Source organism: Sparus aurata, chromosome 2 (assembly GCF_900880675.1).
Source record: "Sparus aurata chromosome 2, fSpaAur1.1, whole genome shotgun sequence".
Taxonomy (NCBI): Eukaryota; Metazoa; Chordata; class Actinopteri; order Spariformes; family Sparidae; genus Sparus; species Sparus aurata.
In genome coordinates this window covers 32,063,409-32,085,002 of record NC_044188.1, presented here as the reverse complement: position 1 = coordinate 32,085,002, position 21,594 = coordinate 32,063,409, and the positions used below count along the sequence as shown (strand labels likewise).

The window sequence follows — 21,594 nt, the reverse complement described above, 5'->3', positions numbered from 1 at the left end:
TCTCATTACACCATATATTCCAACTTGTGCATTAAGCTCTCAAAATTCAGAGCTCCTGATGGTTCCCAGGGTTAAGAAGAACCTTTAATTAGTCCTGATTTTGATTGGTAGCTTCTTTAGTGGGTCGGTCTCAGTCTCAGTGAGTTCCTGAAGTATTACAATTCACATGTCCTGCTTATTTCTCAAACTTCTGTTTTTGTTTTCTGTCCCCACATGCTGCAGGTTGTGTCACTCTCTCACTCTCTATAGCTTCCTCCTCCTCTTTCTCCTCTTTCTCCTCCTCCTCTTCCTCCTTCTCTTTCTCCTCCTCCTCCTCCTCTCTTTTCATTCAGGCTTCCTTCTGATGGACCACGGGCCCCTTGGACCTTCTACCTCTCCTGGTCCCTGCTGCCTCGAAATACTGACTGATCTGGATCGTCACACCCTGGGCTCTGCTGGATCATTGCTCTCTTCTGTTTCACTATCTCCTTAAATCTATATTTATGTAAATGTTGATGCCTCTTCACTCTGACCTTCTCTGTTTTACTGCTAACTATCTTGTGTGGCCTGCCCTCTTCCAGGTCACTGTGACAGCGAGGAGGTCTTGTGGCTCGGGCATCACTTGGCGATGTCTGGTCCTGCACAGTTGACCCCTGGATCCAGTTTACATATATAATAATTTGTATCAGATATTCTGACAATGTAAGTTGTAAACTGTGATTTATTTTTCTTTTCTGTACACGCAACATCTATGGTATGTCTGTCTGTCCTGGGAGAGGGATCCTAAAGGGTCTTTTAATTCTCCATCAACATGGAAAGTTTTTCCTCACTTGAATCGAGGGTCAAACAAAAGACAGAGGATGTCTGTCACTGTACAGATTGTAAAGCCCACTGAGGCAATGTGATTGCAATTTTTGTTTATATAAATAAAATTGATTTGATAAAATGGATTTGAAGGTATTTTGCAGATGTTGCCCTGAGCTCCAGCAGCAAGTGCATTCACACATAGAAAGCCTCCTTAAAGAAGACATCTGACAAGACAACTTTATTTTACATCCTGTACAGCAGGCTTAATTATTTATTGTGTTAGGCTATGTGCAATAATGCAACTGCAAGGCATGTTCTGAGGCAAATTTCCTTTTATTTGTGAGGCTATTTATTGACAGAATAAGAAACTAACCAGACTGACTTTTTTCATTTTGTAATCAGTTACACTTTATGGCCAAGGCGGAGATACCAATACACTACAAAGCAGTCAAACTACTGTACTCTAATACTCTAACATTTTGAGCAATTGTGTGGTAAAATCTGTGTTAGTGAGCACTGCTCCTTTGCCAGGATAATCCATCTACCTGACAAGTAATAAACAGCATGATTAGTGCACAGGTGTGAGTTGAATGTTTGTTTCACAACCATAAGCCGTCTCCAAAGTCATTGTGATCTTGTGACATCTGTGTCATTGTGTGATCACACTGCACACTTTAAGCCCTGTAAGCCACATGTACACAGGAATTTCTTCAAACAAAGCTTCTCTATGTGTTTAAGCCTTTCATTCACACATAGACGGAGGTTTAGGTCACTGAAAATGGAGCTTTCGAAAACTCGTGCTTGAAGATATTTAAAAACTCATCCCCCAAACAGTACAAAAAATAATGTATATGCTACATTTTACATGAAGTAATAATCTTTGAAAACTTTTTTGTATGGAATGTGATTGGTGATAAGTGACACAGTGACAAAATCGGTTCAGAAAAACTGAAGTTGAGTGATAAATATGACATTGATCCGTACTGAATTTGTATCAATGAAACAGGTGCTGGGGAAAAGTACATTATGCTGAATTTACTATGTGAATCACTCCAGTATATGTAATTCCACCCACATCAACGTTTTCATACCAGGACTTTTGTTAGCTGCCAGCTTTTATTTGTTCATGAAGGCCTGCCTGTTCTCCCAGTCTCTAGATTTACTTGAACTAGTTTGTGGTAATGGTGTGTGCCCTGGCAGACAAAATAAGACTGTACAAAAAAGTTAAAACAAAAACTCATTTTATTCCAAAGCTATTTTAAGGTTCCTCACTTAGAGAGCTGCACTGAGAGGAGGAGCAACACTGGACACTGGAAAACCTCCCAGTCACATTTTCCTAAGTGAAAGTGAAAGTTTGCCTGAGTGACAGAAGAGCTGCAGTCGAAACAAACCTCTCTGTGTTTCTCAATTCGACTGAGCATCAGAGTCCATCATCCATTTCAACAAAACAGCAGAATCTCTGCCCAACACTGGTGAGTACACTGCCCTGCATAGACAGAATGTTATTTGTGCTAATAATAGTTATTAAAAGGTACCGCCTCTGGTCCTGCTAGAAAGCTAACTGGCCTAGCTTAGATGCCCTTTGGAGCTTCCAAAGTACAGACTACAATATCTGTCCATCAGCTGATGAGTTTTTATTGGATATAAAAGGGACGTTAAGCTTTTTTACTGCTGTAAACCGTGGTAAGTAGCCTTGAACATCAGACAGCCTCACTGTTTCTGCAGTTACTGCTGTCTGCTTTTGTAATGCAGTTCAGTTGATAATATAGCGTATATTGTCATGCAACAACCAGTACTGACACAAAACCTGAGCTCTACTCAGACAGGGCGGTTCAACTCAAGACCCCATACAGGGTGTTTTTTTTGTTTTTTACCTGAGGTCCATCGGTGCTTGTGGGGCTGTGGAGAGAAATAGTTTGAGGTTTTTGCAGCCCAGAGCAGCAACTTCTACTTCTTCCCCACACTTGATGTGTCCAATCATCTGCGCTCTCTACCTCCTCTTCTGTAGATTAAGGCTAAATACTATGAAACAGTTTTTGAGTAATATATTGGGAAATGTTTCAGTTTCTCTCAGTCAGAATAAATGTTTTTATTTATTTATTTTCTGAGCCTTGTGATATGATGGAAATACCACAGCTGAAGTGCACATCTGAGCTCTCCGTCACCCGCAGCACGGTCCAGGACCTGATGTGTGATTAGCTGTCATAGTTAGCCAGACACTGTATACATGCATACATGTTCTCAGTCATCCAGGTCGTGGTAACTCTAAGTGTTGTATCGTAGGCTACTGGAAGTGTTTCAGTAACTGAAACATGTCCAGTAGCCTATGATACAGCACTTAGAACCACATGATATGTTGTACATTTTCTCAGTAAATTTGTCCTTCCATTGAATGCACTATAACTACATAAGTCATGATGACACTCCTGATAGTCAGCTAATCTTAATAACATCTTTCAAACAAATTCTCAAAAGATATGTGATTCCAGTTTTGTTATTTCAAACCTTTTCTCCTCAGAGTGTAAACATGTCTGCTGCCAGCTGTCTGCTGACTGAGGATCAGTTTCTGTGCTCCATCTGTCTGGATGTGTTCACTGATCCAGTCACCATACCATGTGGACACAACTTCTGTAAAACCTGCATAACTCAGCACTGGGATAAAAATGTCACGTGTCAGTGTCCAAACTGTAAAAAGATTTTCAACACCAGACCTGAACTGCAGGTCAACACGTTCATCTCTGAGATGGCTGCTCAGTTCAGACAGTCAGCTCAACAGAAAGCCAGCAGCAGCAGCTCAGAGCAACAAGTTTCCAAACCAGGAGAAGTTCCCTGTGACGTCTGCACTGGACCCAAACTGAAGGCCCTGAAGTCCTGCCTGGTGTGTCTGGTCTCCTACTGTGTGACTCACCTGGAGCCTCATCTGACAATGGCAGGGCTTAAAAGACATCAGCTGATCGACCCTGTGGAGAACCTGGAAGGCAGGATGTGTACGAAGCACGATAAACCTCTGGAGCTGTTCTGTCAGACTGACCAGGTGTGTGTCTGCATGCTCTGCACCTATGCAGACCACAAGACACATGATGTTGTTCCTCTGAAGGAGGAATATGAAGGAAAGAAGGCCGAGCTGGGGAAGACAGACGCTGAAATTCAGCAGAGGATCCAGAAGAGACGACTGAAGATTGAGGAGATGAAGCGCTCAGTGGAGCTCAGTAAGAAAGATGCAGACAGAGAGATAGCAGCTGGTGTTCAGGTCTTCAGGGCTCTGAAGGAGTCTGTTGAGAGAAGCCAGGCCGAGCTCATCGACACCATCAAAGAGAAGCAGAGAGAGACAGAGAAACAGGCTCAAGGCTTCATCAAAGAGCTGGAACAGGAAATCTCTGAGCTGAAGAAGAGAAGCTCTGAGGTGGAGCAGCTCTCACAGTCTGAAGACCACCTCCACCTCCTCCAAAGCTTCCCATCACTGAACACTGCTCCACCCACGAAGGAATGGAAAGGAGTCAGCATCCGTCTACCTTCATATGAGGGGACTGTGGTGAGAGCTGTGGCTCAGCTGGAGGAGACGCTCAGTAAACAGATGAAGAAGCTGTTTGAGGCCGAGCTGAAGAGGGTCCAGCAGTATGCAGTGGATGTGGCACTTGATCCTAATAGAGTGCTTCCCAAGCCTATTCAGTCTAATCAGGGTATTGACTGCAGATGTGTCTTATCCAAAAAGGATTTCACTTCAGGAAGATTCTACTTTGAGTGTCAGGTTAAATCATGGTCAGTGTGGACTTTAGGAGTGGTCCAAAAGTCATTCTTTTGGAGGACAGAAGGCAAGCTGAGCCCCAGGAATGGTTACTGGACTGTATGTCGTATGGGTCAAGGCGAGTACTTTGCCCCTGCTGATCCCCCGGTCTGTCTCTCTCTGAGATCTCAGCCTGAGAAAGTGGGGGTGTTTGTGGATTATGATGAGGGTCTGGTCTGCTTTTTTGACATTGATGCTGCAACTCTTATTTACTCCTTTACTGGCTGCCACTTCACTGCGAAACTCTACCCATTCTTCAGTGCTTGTCCGAATGATCATTTTGAAACTCACATCGCAAAACTTCGGTGTCATATAATGTGATTTAGAACAAAGCAACCAATTTCCTGATCCTCCACTGACTTCTGACTTTCCCCTTATACCCCCACCCAATGTGCTCCTTAACCCCAGCCCCCACCGACCTCACTTGAGTCTTTGGCTCTAACCCTTAATGAAGCAGTTTGTAAGATATGGCCAGAAGTGTATTTGACAGAACACTGAAGAGACAACAAAACAAAATGATGAACAGAGTCGGAGGGATCAATGGGGTGATGTTCCGTCAAAGACGTCTATGTACTGTGTTACAGATATGTCTTTTGAAGTTAGCATGCTAACCAGCTAGCCCTGGCCCGTCCTGTCTCTTAATACTACTTTGCACTGGCAAGAGGCTGAAAGCCCCTTTATTTAGACCTGGCAGATGTATGCAAGCTGTTAGTGTAATGAATTCACAAAATTAACTCACGAAATGTCATAAAATTAAATACCTCTATTTTCAAAACAGAAAAATACAACCGTGCACCTTATGAATTCAAGTTTCTCTCTTACTGAACTAAGGCAAGCTTAAGTGCCTCATTAACTCATCATTAATCACACTTCATTCAAACTCGACAATGACTAAAACAAAAAGCAGGTACAACAACCAAACTCAGATCAGGTGTACTAACACAATATACAGTAAAGCAAATAAAATAAAACAAATCATTAGAGAGAATTGAGACATATTGAAAAATGACAGTTTCTTTAGAGAAGCCCACCGTTAGTTTTAGAAGAGCCCCTACTCTCAGTGACAAACTTGTGAGAGTAATTTAGGGTGTATGTAGACTGTAGAGTGTATAGAAAACTCAGTGAGGGGGGGAGACAGATTAAAATGGCTCTTACAAAGAAAACTATTTTGGATATACAGTATACACTGAAAGATACCCAATACCAAGGTTAGAACAGGAAATGAGACTTCTCCTTTTTTCTGACAGTTTTGCCTGCTAGACTTCTACATCTGATGCCTTTAAAAGTCTAATAATGTTAATTTAGGCATTTTTCTGAGTGTTTTGAAATATCTGTTTGTATATTTTGTGTATATATTATTATCATTCTGCTTATTATTTGTGATTTTCCCTGGTGAACCTGCTATTAACTGCCTAATTATGTGACTGCCTACGTGCATATAGTCTGTCTTGTGACTGTCTAGATCAATCATGTACTATTTACCTGTCTGCACTGATAATGTGACTATCTGATAACCTATAAATGTAAGAGCCCAAAGGGGGCCATTTTGTAATGCCCTGATGAAGGCTGAAATGCATGTCTTTACTGTTGTTATGATTCAAAAGCCAAGATAAATTAAAGGCTTTTAACTCAATAATCATCTTGAGTGCCTCAGATTTTTTTTTTTAACAAAATCGTCCGCTAAATGTAAATAGAGCAAATAACACCTTAAAAAAAAGCTTGTGCTACGCACAGACCTCAGTCGTACTGGGTAGTTTAAATGGATGTGACCAAGTTTACATGGCACACAACTGAAAAAGCACATAAATACACACCAACTATGGATACAGTTTTTTAGATGAGAAGATACAATAATAACATTAACATCTGCTCTTCTGCTGAACAAGCTTGCTCGGATTATTGAAACTGATTGAAACCACAGAGTGACGCCTCAGGGAAATTGTCGATTGTTAATGTGAACATATACAGTAAGTGCACGTAGCATAAAATAATAAAGGCACAGGGTAGCCAGCTCTGTTGAATTGTGACTACTTTCTTCAAAGAAGGGTATCTTCAAAACATGAAAGTTATTGAGCATTTCATTGAGCCACAGTTTGAAAGCGAGAACTTCCTTCTTCTTCCTCCATCCATCCATCCATTTTCGTCCGCTTATCCGGGGCCGGGTCGCGGGGGCAGCTGCCTGAGCAGGGACACCCAGACTTCCCTCTCCCCGGACACTGCCTCCAGCTCTTCCGGGAGGATCCCAAGGTGTTCCCAGGCCAGCTGGGTGACATAGTCACTCCAGCGTGTCCTGGGTCTTCCCCGGGGTCTCCTCCCGGCGGGACATACCAGGACCACCTCCTGAGGGAGGCGTCCCGGGGGCATCCGAAACAGATGCCCGAGCCACCTCAGCTGGCTCCTCTCGATGTGGAGGAGCAGCGGCTCTACTCCGAGCTCCTCCCGGGTGACAGAGCTCCTCACCCTTCTTGATGTAACTGCCACTCAAACCTCGGATTGGTATTAACAGAGTAGGGACTAGGGCCAAAAACTATAAACTATAAATGTGTACTAACCTGTGGAACACTGCAGAACACTGCAGTCCTGTTCCTGGAAGCTTGAATTCCAGTCATGATATTGAAGGTGTTCTCACTGAATGTGAAACAAACAACAGCTTTAACATGCAGTCACAGTCAGGATGCCGGGGAAAAGATATGAAAAGACAGCTCTGACTCAGTCCTTCTCAGTCCTTATGACAAGAATGTGAAGAGATCACAGGTCTGCTTGAAAAGATGAAAAGATTCAAATCTGAAGTCACTTTGGATATTACTGTGTGTCTTTGTGGAATATTAATATCTACATTATCCAGTTGGTTGTCTGCAAGCGTTTTATACACAGAACAGTGATTACGTCCAGACATACAATATCCAAGCACTGATGAGGAAAATGTCTTCACGGCAGTAAAATCACCACTTTCTCAGCTCCAACTTCCATCGGTCGGGCTATCAGTTACTGCAGCGTCAACCGAAGACGTGATTAGTGGTGGCCCTGTCAAACTTAATGAGCAAGTCCGGACGACATATTCGACTCCCTCCCCACTCAGAAAGTCGACTTAGAGGCAGAATCTCTGACACGGCACAATCAGAAGGTCCTTATTGGAGGAGTCTATCGTCTTGATTGAGCTCAGGTTTCGCCAATGAGGCACCAACCAGGGCCAGAGCTCCCGGGGGTATTAGCAAAGTGGGAAGGAAATACAATAAAGTGTCAGGGCCAATTAAACTATAAATGCATTAGGTCCAGCTTGCCCATTGCTAGCTTATTTGCAGCAAAAGGATTCTAGGAAAGTTGTTGCCACCCATTTTGCATAATGCGAAGATGCTCTAAGACTTTTCTGTGTGGGTCAACGTGCAGGACATAAATTCTGGTGCAGCAGACTCCACCCTGGCCATTATGGCCATTAATTCACCTCTCTGTGGAAGGCCCAAGACATGGGAAGATGAGTGATGTTTTAATGGATTGCACAACTGGCTCGATTCACTACCATCAGCCATTAGCCATTACAGTAACATTTTAAAATTTTAACACGCAAGTAATCATACAGGCACATCATAAATGAGGCAAAAGTAGTAAACATAAACTTGACTTGCTGGCTTCTTGCATTACTGTAAATGACAACAGATCAATGATTGGCCTGTGTCTGTGCTGGCTAATTGATTACTTTGTTAGTGGTCTTCTATAGTCACAGTTCAATTATATGAGAGCAAACATCCTGATATTGTGAGTGGTTTCACAATGTACTGATTATACCAGTGCTTGTCCAGGGACCTGGACATCTGTATCCACAATGACCAATTATTCATGCCCGAATGTACTACTCTCAATTTACAGCAAAATCTACTTATTCATTAGCTCTTCCAAACCTCTTCCGCTGAGAGTTGTACAAACATTTTTAATGCTGCCTTCTTGATGTAACTGCCACTCAAACCTCGGATTGGTATTAACAGTGTAGGGACTAGGGCCAAACAAAAACTTGCTTTTGTCTTGGTGTCTCTGTTGGTACATACGTGCTTCAATTTTACAACTTTCTGTAACAGGCAACTTAACATTTGAGTAAATGAGTCAGAAGCCACCCACAAACCCATTTGTTCCTGATTCGGGCAGGATTTTAACCTTTACATTTTGCCTTCACATCTGACCATTCAGAACAGCGATAATCACTTTTCAAACAAAGAGTTTCGTCAGACCCATCTACAGTATTGCTTAGACAGCCCAGTTTCATACAAGGACCACCTTTCTAGAGGTGACATTCTTCTTTTAAATGATTACCTATTTTAGACACAAAACAATGCGCTGTGGGACGCAACAGTGCTGTTGTTATGAGCAACATGTTTCACATTAAACATAGTAATATGATCCAGCGTTAATATGGAAACATTTTTCAAGATATTCACACTGTGCTAATCATGACTTGATGGAATCCTTGTACACACTTACAGACATGTAGCTTTTATTTAAGGATTCAAACAGCATTGTTTCTGTCCATTGAAGATCATATTTTAAAGTTATTTGCTCTTGCTAAGGTCATTTCACCCTCCTATGCCACAAGGCTTACATATTTGTACTATTTTGGTATGCGACCTGACAGAAGCGGGAAATATAGGCTCAGCAGCCATTCTTCTGAATATGAACATGTGCATCATTATATCAATTGCTGGCACCAGCTGGCCAGTTCATTTTACTCAGAGAATACATTAAAACTCTCCATCAATCACATTAATTTCCAGCTTCCTGGAGTCCTCACTGCTCAGCCAAGGGCAACTAGGTCAAGTCATTCCTCTCACATCAGTAGAGGAAAAGACATGAGAGCATACCAATGTGTTCCCCAATAGACATTTTCCCAAACCTTCATCCTTTCAAATTAACTTTTGAATCATTTTAATTCTGGAGGATCCTTCAGACTAAACCCTAAAATATGACTTCACTCAGTACCTTTGAATACAACCATTGACAAACTCAGGATATTGGTTAACATGTCTTGACCAAGATAGAAAAATATGTCAGGACAAGACAGCACTTCAAAACTTCTGAAACCAATTAAAGTCAATTTGGTCTATAAAAAACGAGACATTATAGCAGCTTTGTCAGACAACAAAAGTACTTTGTGAGATCAGATGTAGCCCAATGACACTTAGTTTTACCTCATGGACTGCATGTCAGTGCGTTCCAATGAATCCTGGAATTGACAAAACCAATGATAAATGAATAAATACATAAATAAATGCACACAAACATTTCTGTTGCACTAAACCAAGGTCGCAAGTCTAAACCTTCACAAATCCCTTCTAAAAACAATATTCAGATTCCACATGCTCTCTGTTATGTATGAGATGAGGAAGTACAAAATTAGATGTACCAATGCTACTTTTAGAGGTCATGTCACAGGCAGTTACATTGAAGAATCTGGAAGTACCAAATTCAATATGCAGCTCCACATACTGATTAGAAAAGCAGAAGTAGTTGTTTCTTGTCCAACATTGTCCAAAATGTATATATATCATATATTTTAAGGTTCTTAATATTCTTACTAAATTAGATTTTCCAGTGTCTGACACTCCAGTCTTTATTGTTTCGTCGTTTTTTTTTTATCTTTCATATCAACCTCATTGCCTTGATTGTGATGTCATTTGAGCCCAGCTGGGGCTAAAGATTACAAGTTTGAAAACAAAAGAAATTTGGTGGTGTGGAGTTAGAAAGAAGTGAGTTTACCAGATGGCTGCTTTGGGTGGCTCAAAGCTTCATTAGCTACTGCTAGCAGAAAACACTTGTTGGTGGCTGAGTGGCTCATGGGTAATGTAGGCACTAGGTTTTGTCAAAGAATATGGGGAATAGAAAAAAAGATTTCTGCTGCTTTGAATTTGGTATGATGTGTAATGGAGTGTAGGAGTGTAATGCTAAATTGGTGGAGGATTCTTTTATGTTAGGCAATTAAAACTAGGATAAGGTGAGAAGCTTTTAGTTATGGTTAAAAAAGACAGCAATAGATCTGAGTTGTCGCGCAAACTCCAGTTTCTGGCAATACACAACCATCCACCACCCTGACATCTTGAACCTCACTTTTTGCTCTGCTACATTAACACACGCCGCCTTTCGAATGTGCGGAACATTTCTTTACACTTGGATAGAAACTGGTTATGTGCTGCAAAATCATCCATTTGTGCTATAATCTACACACTAAGAGTATTGCCTTTTTAGACTTGGTAAAGCTTGAAAGCCATGCAGTTTTATATCCGACCACAATCCCAAAAGAACTGCTGTAAACTGGCTAAAGTAGCACAAGGACATTGTCTACATCTGCAAAGGGTTGGGCAAACCCTTAATGTCTGTTGTGCTGCCAGCTGCTTCAGAAGTCTAAAAGCTTTCTGGAAGTGCACAGAGGCTTGATGCCCAAGACATGACTTCGGGTTAATGTGTGACAGACACATTAGAGTGAATTGTGCTCTTATGGCAGTCATTGCCAGTGAGAAGTATCACTACCATAGACTGACAGGCTAATGAGGAGAAGCATTAGGGTGCTTCTACTGTGATGGGAGTGAGAGGAGACAAGAAGCATTTCTAACAACATCAGCTTAACAAGCAGTGCTAAAAAGACTGGTGTTCTCTCAGGCATTCATTAGGAAGACATACTGTTTAGTGCGGGAACAAATAGCACCTCAGCTGCTCGGTATATGGACTTACTTGACTTATAAAGTAATTGAAAATGACCTTAGCCCATGCACAATGATTATGTGAGAGCATCCATCAAAGCTCAGATGGAGCAGATTGGCCCGAGCTATATGATCCAATAGCGATAGTGCTGTTGTGATTGAAACCAGCAAGAGCAAGTCAAGTTTTGAAAGTATCCATCCAGAGAAATCCTACCCTCACTCCAGGCCTCCCTCCAAGACACTTCTCCAAAACACATGAGCATGCACTGCCTGACTCAAACCCCCAGGAGAAGAGCGTCAGGCTTCGAAGCCAACCTAACATACAATGTCAAGTGATTCACACTGGCCCAATAATCTTCCTGTGTCAAAGAAGTGACTGTAAAACATTGGATACAGTATTTGTGAGTGTGCTACTGAGTTAGCTGCTGAGGAACAAGCTCAGAGGCTGTGAGCACAGCACATCGTCTTCATCGCTAACCAAATCCAACTACCTCATGAGTCACTCACATGTAAGAAAACACCTAACATTATCATATTGACTGTAAACTACAAACATTATTGTCGGTACTCACCACTGCCAAACTAACATGTCAACAGGCTCTAACAATATTTCCACCAAGTCTCCTGGAAGACTCCAGTCATGGCCCATGAGTACATGGGCAGAATAGACAGGTATGTAGGGAGACAGAAAGGCAGCCTGTTCTGTCTTTTCAGCCTAAATGAAACAATAAGATGGGCTTACATTAGAGTATTTGATTTGTTTATTGCTATCAGGATGTCAATAGAGCAGAAAATTACTTACCAACCTTAGCCTGAATAATGCATCAGGGGGGCTGCTTGACACCCATTTCCAAACATTCAATTCAGGATCCAAACTAATTCACAGTCAGGCCCTCAGAGCAGTGATGTGAGGGGTGGTCAGAGCTGGCAGGTTAGAGGGGTGATGTCACCAGCAGGTGTTTTCTCTTCAGTTGTCAGCTTAAACACTGATATGTATTCTTGTTTTCTTGTTTCATTTGTGTGTTTCAACACTTGGTCATCACAGCCCTGTTAGCACTAGCCTATCATACAGTAGAAATTGTAAAATGCAGCTTGATAATTGTCACAACTGTATGTTGTTTATTTGTAAAACAAGTCTCTCAGAGAAAAAAAGGAGAATCTTCTTTCAACTTAAAAAAAAAAGAAATTCTGATGATATTGTTAGGTGCCCTTGATTTCTCCCCTTTCCAAACGCACATTTGTTTCTAAACTAAATTGTTTTGTTTTTTTGCTGATTGTGTCACTATATGACCTCGTTCTGACAGAGGAGGTGTGTGGATTTTATAACTGGAATACTGCTGGCTCATTGAGCGATATTCATCACCCATCCATGTCTTTACCCACCCCCCCTTCACCATCTGCCCAAACAAAGGACAGACCCCTGACCAGCAGCTTACTGTGGAATCAAACCTGACCAGACTCACAAGCCTGGCACTTCACCCTAGATGACAGCCTGCTAATTTACTGAGTGTGTGTGTGTGTGTGTGTGTGTGTGTGTGCGTGTGTGTGTGTTTGTGTATGTGTGTGTCCCACAGAGAGAAACACATTTTCTTCACAACACATGGCAATTAGAGGTTACAGTCTTAGCTCCAGTGGAGATTTGCATTAACTCTGTTGCTGTTGTGTGATTATTATTGAAGGGGATCATCAGGCATACAGTTACATCAGTTAGCCCTGGCAGATTGTGAGGGATAACTCGCTAATAACTAATTACAGTTGAGGCTGCTCATCTTGTTGAGAAGGCTACTGCTTACTGCATATTAGTTGTTGTTGAAAATGTGAAGCATTATTCCATTTAGGAGTAAGTTACATACATCAAATATGAAGCAGGTGCCAGTGGGCATTAGCTTAGCTTACCATTAAGACTGTATGCAGGGGAAAAGGGACTAGCTAGCATGGCTGTCCAAAGTAAAAAAGAAAGTGAGCCTAGTCAAAGATATAACCCCCTGTAAAAACCAGAAGCTTTTAGACTTTAGTTTGTTGGATTAAACAAACATGATAGAATATAATCAGCCAAAGTTTGCTGGTTCCCTTTGCTTCCATGCTAAACTGAGCTAATGGCCTGCTGGTGCTGGCTTTATGTTTGGCATTCAAAGTCTTATCAGTTCTACTCATGGAAAATAAAGCAATAACCAATTTTCCTAAATGTGTCACTAGTCATTTGTCATTTTGGCTAAGCATAAAGATGGAGGAGGCATGGACGCAGGTTTAAGGTCTGTTTAAGATTGATGTAAAAGAAGTCATTTTACAGTTTAAGAGAGAGTTATGTGCTAGTTACATGCTTGTTTGGCTAACCAACAGTGTGCAACACAGGCATTGTTCATAGCAGACATTTTGACTTATCACAGTGAAGCACAGGTGTTAATAATAATGTTATCAGTGGCTTAGTTCTTTGTTTACCTGAAAATCACAACAACAGTGAATGAACGTGCACAATACTAGGACCCTGAAACTAAGGCAGTGTCATTCATTTACATTACGTTCCATTATTACATTATGTAGAGGAGATAGCTTTAGGTGTCCTTTAGCATTTTCCTAACTGCAGACAAATCAAAGTTGGATGTTTCCTGTTTCATCTTCATGCTAAGCTAATCAGATTCTGACACTTAGCTGCATATCTAAAGGGGAATTCTAGTATTTTTAAACCAGGGCCCTTGTTTACGGAACTGGTCCAGTAGATCACCTCAGCTGGCAGCCGCGACACAGCTGCAGTGACTGCAACATAATCCTTTGGGGCAACTCCAACCATTGCAGTTATCCCAAGATTTCAGTGTGAGACTTTTGCTGGAACGAGACTTGTGTTTCTGGGGACAAAAATAATTTCCTTATATTAAAAAAATAGACCTATGTCTGTCGATAATGTTGTCAGACAGTCAGAATATCGACCTCAGCCTGTCAGGGAAAGATACAAGCATGATTAGTGGATGGATGACAGATGGAGTTACCTCAAAGGATTACATTACAACCATTGCAGCCCTGTGACGGCTGCCAGATGAGGTGAGCTACTGGACCGACTGTAAAACCTTTGGCAGTTATGAATCATTTACACACCAGAACATATAAATACAAGGCCCAGGTTGAAAAATACTGGAATTTCTCTCTAAGGCACAGACATTTACATCAATCCTTCCATTTCACCCTCAGAAAGTACACTAATAATATTATTTTCCAGAAGGTTGAATTATTGCTTTCAAAAGTAAAAACTGTAGTTTTATGGGCCGGAAAACTTTAGCAAAGTGACACTCCTTCAACTCGGGTATTTATTGGTTGTCTTTCATTTTGGAAATCAGACCAGCTTCTGATGGCACAAGCAGATCCCACTGGTATTAAATTCAGCCTTATTGTCTGCAAGCTGAAAGGAGTGGAAGTAGTGCAGATTTCATTTCTTTGTCTTCCTCCACAGTCCCATGAAGGCCAACCAGCTTGGCGACACAGCCTGTTTTCCTCTTTGTATTTAATGCATGCCACTTCACCTTGTTAGACACTGAATAGTTGGGAATCTAGGCCAAGAGTTCCTTCTCCCATTTTTTGGCTTCCTTTGCTGGCAGGAGTTGAAAAGCTGTTGACTAATCAGCACAGATGCACCGCTGCTAATTGGGACAGAAAAACCTTAGGGGCTCTGAAGAAAGGAGGCACAACTTCAGACAACTTTGGTCAAACAGCTCAGACTGTACATGCCCTTTTTTTCCCTTTCTTTCTTTCTTGCTCTCCTCTCTTGCCTCCATTTCATTCATGTCAAATGAATCAAATCTTAGTTAGTTAGTTAAGAGTTAATCACCAACTCAGGAACCTTTCCAACGATTCCAGGATAAGTGAAACCATCATGGGAACATGGCATCAGTTTAGCATGACAGGAAGTAGATAAAGCCTGGCGCCTAACTATCCCAAATGAATCAGAACAGTAATCACACTGTCTTGCTTGTGGGCAGTGCAACAGGGTTGTGTGCCCAGCTAAAACAACTCCACTGTTCTGCGGTTGAGCCTGGCTGGATAAATGTGGCATCTTTTGCGTTTTTGTGGGATTTCCTGAGCTGAAGCAGATCTGTTTCTGGACAAGCCAAAGAGTTGTAGAGCTTTCTGCAGCTTTGGAAGCTGTGTCACCTCTTTCCTTTTTCCAGTCCATGATGAGATCTTCGAGCTTACCAAGTTGGATATCTGGCCAGGAGAACTACCTTTATAGCAGCAAGATTGAGGTAGTTGAGTTAACTGAATTTGACTTCCTTCATCCCTCCTAATTTCTACTAGGGCCATAAATAAATGGCACAAACCATATTCCTCATCATAAGTAGCCCCAGGTACATTGTCATTTTCAGAGCTTCTGTCAACAGAACTGTTCAGTATCAAAGATAATGATGCTCTGCACTAAACCTGACATGTTACTGTGACATGATCATAATATAATCCCAGGCCACAAAAAAATGGAGGTATGCATGTAAGAGTTTGAGAAGAATCCTGAGTAAATGAGTGGAGAAACATAACAAATGCAGGTCAAGGTAACAAGGTAGTCTATTTGTCATTATTAAACACAGAATGTTGATTTGAGTGACAGATCAATGACTTTGAAGTCTTAGAAAACTGTGCAGCAGTTTATAAAGACATATGTCGGGATTTTTTCTCTCAAGACTGATGACAATCATTTTATTTTTCATCATGACGATCTCCTAATGTAACACCAAATAATCAACCAGGAACATGCGCATGCAATTATTTGATTAGTCAAGGCTGATAACATAGAGCTGTGGTGCAAAATTTTAGCTAGGCTCAACATCATGGTTTCATTTCTCTGAGTTAACACCACGTTGCTTCATTGGCGGGTCCTTTTCATCAGAATCAGAGTCAGAATCAGAATACCGTAAATTCCGGACTATAGAATGCACCTGAATATAAGCCGCACCACCTAATTTTTAAGTAAAAAAAAATGTGTACATTTATAGGCCGCAGCTGACCTATAAGCCTATAAGCCGCAGGTGTCGACGTCTGCTCTCTGTGTGTTCACCCAGTCTTCAAGAACGTTTTCAAGTTCGGGCCATCTGCTTTAATTACCTCTGAAAGCTTTTGTTGTCTTTTTGCATTGAGTCAGTTCTTCACGCTGCCGTCTCCAACGTCTCTCAAGCTTACGTGCAGCAGCTCTATTTCCTTCTTTGACAGCCAGATCGATTGCCTTTAACTTAAAAGTTGCATCATATGCATTTCTTCGTGTGTTTTCCATTATTAGGGTGTGTGCATGATGCGCAAAATGACTGTTCAAAACACAAACTAGCATCTTCCTCGGCGCATTATCTCTTCCACTTGTCTGTCTCGCTCTTGCGCTTCCTGATAGAGCGCCCCCTGGAGGCTGTTAGCCCCTAAAAATCTATAGATTAGCCACATCATATTATAGGCCGCAGGGTTCAAAGCGTGGGAAAAAAGTAGCGGCTTATAGTCCGGAATTTACGGTACCTTTATTTGTCCCGCAAACAAACTTGTTTCAGCAGCCAAAGGACTGGAACATTGCCATAAACAATAATAATAGAAAAAAATAAACAATATAATAAAAAGGTAAGAAATAGAAATAGACTCATATACATTGTTTTTACATAATATTTTACACTGTGAACAGTGTAATTGTAAGCAGTGTGGCAGTGTTGTTGTTAATAGATAATAAATATGAGTATGAAAACTGTCTTGTTAGTGCAACAACAAAAAAAGGAAATGGGATATGTGTAGAGTTTTTTATGGCATAGTGCACATGTGAGCAAATCATGACAGTTACATAATAGGTGTGAACTCAAACTTAGACAGTTCTCTCCATCGAGGCACTACATGAGAGGATATACTCGAGAGTAATGTGTTCATCCCCCCAATGTATGTTGGTGTTTCATTTAATTTGTCACATATTAAATGATAATAACTGTATACAATAATAATGAAAGAAAACATGATAACATTATTAAAAGTAATGCTATAATTATTCATTACATAGCAACAGACTTGAAAAAGAGACAAAGTTTGACTAATTATGTACTAGTTAATTTGGTAGCAGTATTAGTACGCAGCAAGATGTTACATGATATAACAATTGAATCAGTAGTTATATAAACTATAATGCAATAGTTACATTTACATTGACTGTTTGTTTTAAATGGTGCTGGAACTCAAGGCTCAAGGTTTAAGCGGCTCTGTGCAGGATCTCAGCCACGTCCTGCCAGGAAGGCACATGGAGACAGATGACACCACTGATACCAGAGGAATCACAGGATCAAAGGCTTTGTCCATGTGGGAGCCTATCTCACTGTCCAATCTCATCCTCGGGTTATTCTGCAGGATGTTTGGTAATCCGTGACATCTCCACTGGATTCTAAAGTTGCAAATTAGCAGTGTTGGAATGTAACTAAGTACATTTACTCAGCTATAATTGTTTCCATTTCAGTCTACTCCTCTACAGGTCAGAATATCATACTCTTGACTACACAACATTTAAATGACAGCTTTGGTTACTTTTTGAACTCTCAGAAATTGGAGCCTCTCTTATCATTAAATCAGAGTGTCTGCATGTTATGAACCTGCATGTGAAGGCCCATTTTACTGTCTGAATAATGAGTCCTTTAGCAGTGACAGTTATGCGTCGAGCATAAGATAGAGCCCTTGATCTTGTTACTGAATATATATGGGTATATGATGATGTGTTGTAGGACAGATATTGGGGCTGGATGCTTTCAGGACACCACTGCCAGTTAGCTTCATCATTTCCGCAAAAAACATGTTAACAATTATCATTCTTTGCTGTAGTATGAATCTTCAGAAATAAGGGAACTGCTTTACGACAGATGATGAGAATATAATTTTGCTGATGGTACAATATGTAGAGGAAGAAGCGGATGACACAATAAAAATGATTGTGCAAGCCATAACTTTAAAAACAGAGGAGCCTGCCATCTTAAAGAAAGAAATAAGAACATGATCATTAAGATCCTGATCTGTTACAGATGGAGAGAAACAAGACTCTGTGTTGACCTATGCTGATATCCATTTGCACAACAAAGTATGTGCTTTCATTATTGAAGAATTACCCTTGCATCTTTAATTTGCTAGTTCTTATCAGTGTAGCTCATCATGGTCATGTTGTTGTTGTTGTGGTGCAACTGAAATAAATCAGAATTGGGATCCAGTGTTTTTTATTGCTTTTGCCTTTGATGAGCAGATTAAACTGTGTAACTGTGTATTTAATCACAGTATACAAAGAAAAAGGACGCATCTTTCTTACATTTAGGAGAGAGCAGTGTTGATTGCTCTTTGTTGGGATATCTCTGCCAAGAGAAATCTGGACTGCAAAACAGCAAACAATGACACAGACACCAGTCAGGACAAGGCCAGAGAATTACTCTGTCAATCAAGGCTGCATTCTTTCCAGAGAACACAAAGTAATATTCCTCCAAGGTTAAAAAAACATTGATGAATGTAGCAACTCATGTTATCAACCCCATGATATCCCAAAACACTTGCACGTAAGTAGACTGTGTCACAGCTAAATATCTGGCGTTGCTCTTGAAGAGTGTGAAATGACAGACAAAATACAAACGTGAGAGAGTTTGTTTGATACTATCAGCTGAAAGGAAAAGGACAGATGTCTTACGGGCAGTAAGGGGGTACAAGCTATTTCAATCCTCTCTATATCAAGGTCAGAGAATGTCTGAAATATTTCAAGCTTATAGCTAAAGACACAGACTGGAGGCAGGAAGAAGCTGCTAACCTAAAATGATTAGAATATCTTCTTTCCATATTGCATCTCATTTAAATTTGAATGGCTACACATTACTAACAGATCTTATGGAATCAAAAGTCCTGTCTTTAAAGATGGGTTACCACATTTGTGTTGTTACTCTGAGTAAACACTGGCAGTTAACTATGGGGTGTATTGGATACTAACTCTAAAAGTGAAATACATTACAGAACATGGGCTTGGAGTCAATGGATGGTTCAACATTAATTTATATTTGAAGGTGGTGGGCAACAGCAGTTTCCTCCTGTTTCTGTCTCTGTGCTTTACGATGCAAAACATAGCATTAATATTTTCTGTACCGAGAGCACAGACATTGAATGTTTATAAATCTGATCACTCAATTCAGGAAACTAATATTAGTCTACTGCATCATCTGCCATTTTGATTTGCATTTGGGTGTGAGGGCCACTTCTTTCTTTTTTATTTTCCTTTTTCCCATTAAAAATATTATTAGATTAGATAGACTTTATCTATCCCACAACAGGAAAAATTCATTCCTCAGTCTTCTCAGCAGATGGAGGCGAATTTGGCCCTTCTTGTACAGGGCATCAGTGTTTTCAGTCCAGTTTGTTGTTAAGTTGAATACCCAGGTATTTGTATTTTGCCACCATCTGTATGTCCAAACCCTGGATGTTCACTGGTGTGACCTGTGGTGTCTTCCTCTAGAAGTTGATCACCATGTCCTTTGTTTGACTGTTGATCATATGCAGGTTGTTGCATTCACACCAGTTAATGAAGTCATTGATGACCCCCCCTATATTCCTGTTTGTTCCCCTCAGACACACATCCAACAATGGCTGTATCATTGGAGAACTTTTGGAGGTCACAATTAATGGTGTTGTGCATGAAGTCCGGCGTTTAGAGGGTGAAAAGTAAGGGAGAAAGCACCGTACCCTAATGGGCCCCCTACCACATAATACCACATCTGAGACAGTCCTTGAGTCTCACATACTGGTCTGTTGGTGAGAAAGTCTGCGGTCCATGCAGCCAGGTGCTGGTCAACTCCTGCCCCTTCCAGTTTCTCCCTAAGAAGTGCCGGCTGTATTCTATTGAAAACACCGGAGAAGTCAAAAAACATGACACACCTCACAGTATGTCCAGTGTTCTCTTACCATCCATCCCAATTCCGGGACGGTAGGCGAACTGAAGGTGGTCCATCATCATGCTTACCTTGGGACAGATGTTCCTGAGAATAATTATAAGACACATTCCTACAAAAAATGTGTGAAAATTACCAGACCTTTGTTGTTTAGTTTGCTGAGTTGTTTACTTACATTTTCTCCAATTTTCCGACAATACTAAACCAGAGAAATCTGTAATATTATTCAAGGTGGCAGTAAGTTTAATGTGGCTGCTCGTTGCTGTAACTTCCTGGAGAGAGTCAGATAATGAGGAAGGCAGTGGGTGGATGTGACTAAAGGTAATGCTTATGTATGCCTAAAAAACATTGCTTTTGGCGCGCAGGTGGTCGAGTGGTTAGAGCGCATGCCATATAAAGCAGCCGACCCCGGTTCGATTCCGGCCGGAGGTCCTTTGCTGCATGTCACATCCCCCTCTCTCTCTCCCATATTTCCTATCTGTCTGCTGCTTAATAAAGGTGTCTATGCCATAAAAATCTTTAAAACAAAAACCATTGCTTTGTCAACATTACAGTATAAGTCACATACATAGATTTTCATTGGTAATTAACCATGAAGACAAAAACTCCCAAGATCCTAAACTACTTTTGTTTTGTTTTGATGGAGAGATGCATGATGGCAGAAATTACATACTGTGCATTTATCTAAACCATTTGATAAAAACATTTTTAAGAGAAGATATAAAGGAAGAAACTGAGTATGTAGCTACTAAGCATTAAATCCACAAAACAGCTAAAATGTTTGCAGGACGTACAGGGATGAAACATTTTGATTTTTTTTACCAATAGCATCCCATTTTCCCCACGATACAGTGCACTTACATTTACTTTAGGCAAAAACTACAAACTCTGTGGTCAGTTCATTTTACTGTTCTATAACTGATTCCTTACCTCAACACCTTGACCTTTGCACCTCCTCCCAGAGGAGATGGGCATTGTTGGACACCACACATTTCCTCCCATTTTTTCATGACTCCCATCCGTTCTCACACTCCAACAGACCCATGAGTAAAAGTCTACAGGGAGTGCATTGTGGCAGCAGCTATTTTTGACCTCATCTACCTCTATAGGCCTTCAATAGATGATGAGTTATACCACCTTGAATGAGGAGAATCCTGACCCTCAGAATCACAAGAAGAAGTCTGTGGTGGTGTGACGGTCCACGTTACTGCCCACATCTCAAAGGCCTGCAGTCATCTCTCATTTCCACACTGTGCATTGTTACTGCTCTGATGTAAATGAGTCCGGTGGGAAATATGATTGCTGGTTAAACCATATCATCAAATCAAACCACTCAGTGTTGTTGCAATCAACACTGTATGACACTGAGCATCTTATTTAATGGCCTGAAGGTGTCAACTGTCCATGCACTGCCTGATATTTGGTCTGGATTAATCAATATATTTTT

The 21,594-nt window shown here is 41.0% G+C and overlaps 1 protein-coding gene across 1 annotated transcript; it reads left to right on the top strand.

Annotated features, from left to right (window-relative positions):
- Positions 1–4,120: 4,120 nt before the first annotated feature.
- LOC115597134 (pyrin-like) lies at positions 4,121–6,203 on the top strand (the record flags this gene model as incomplete). The annotated part of the gene is made up of 1 exon (XM_030442860.1): positions 4,121–6,203. A coding segment is annotated over one exon (771 nt), but the record flags the coding sequence as incomplete, so codon positions are not given.
- Positions 6,204–21,594: the final 15,391 nt, after the last annotated feature.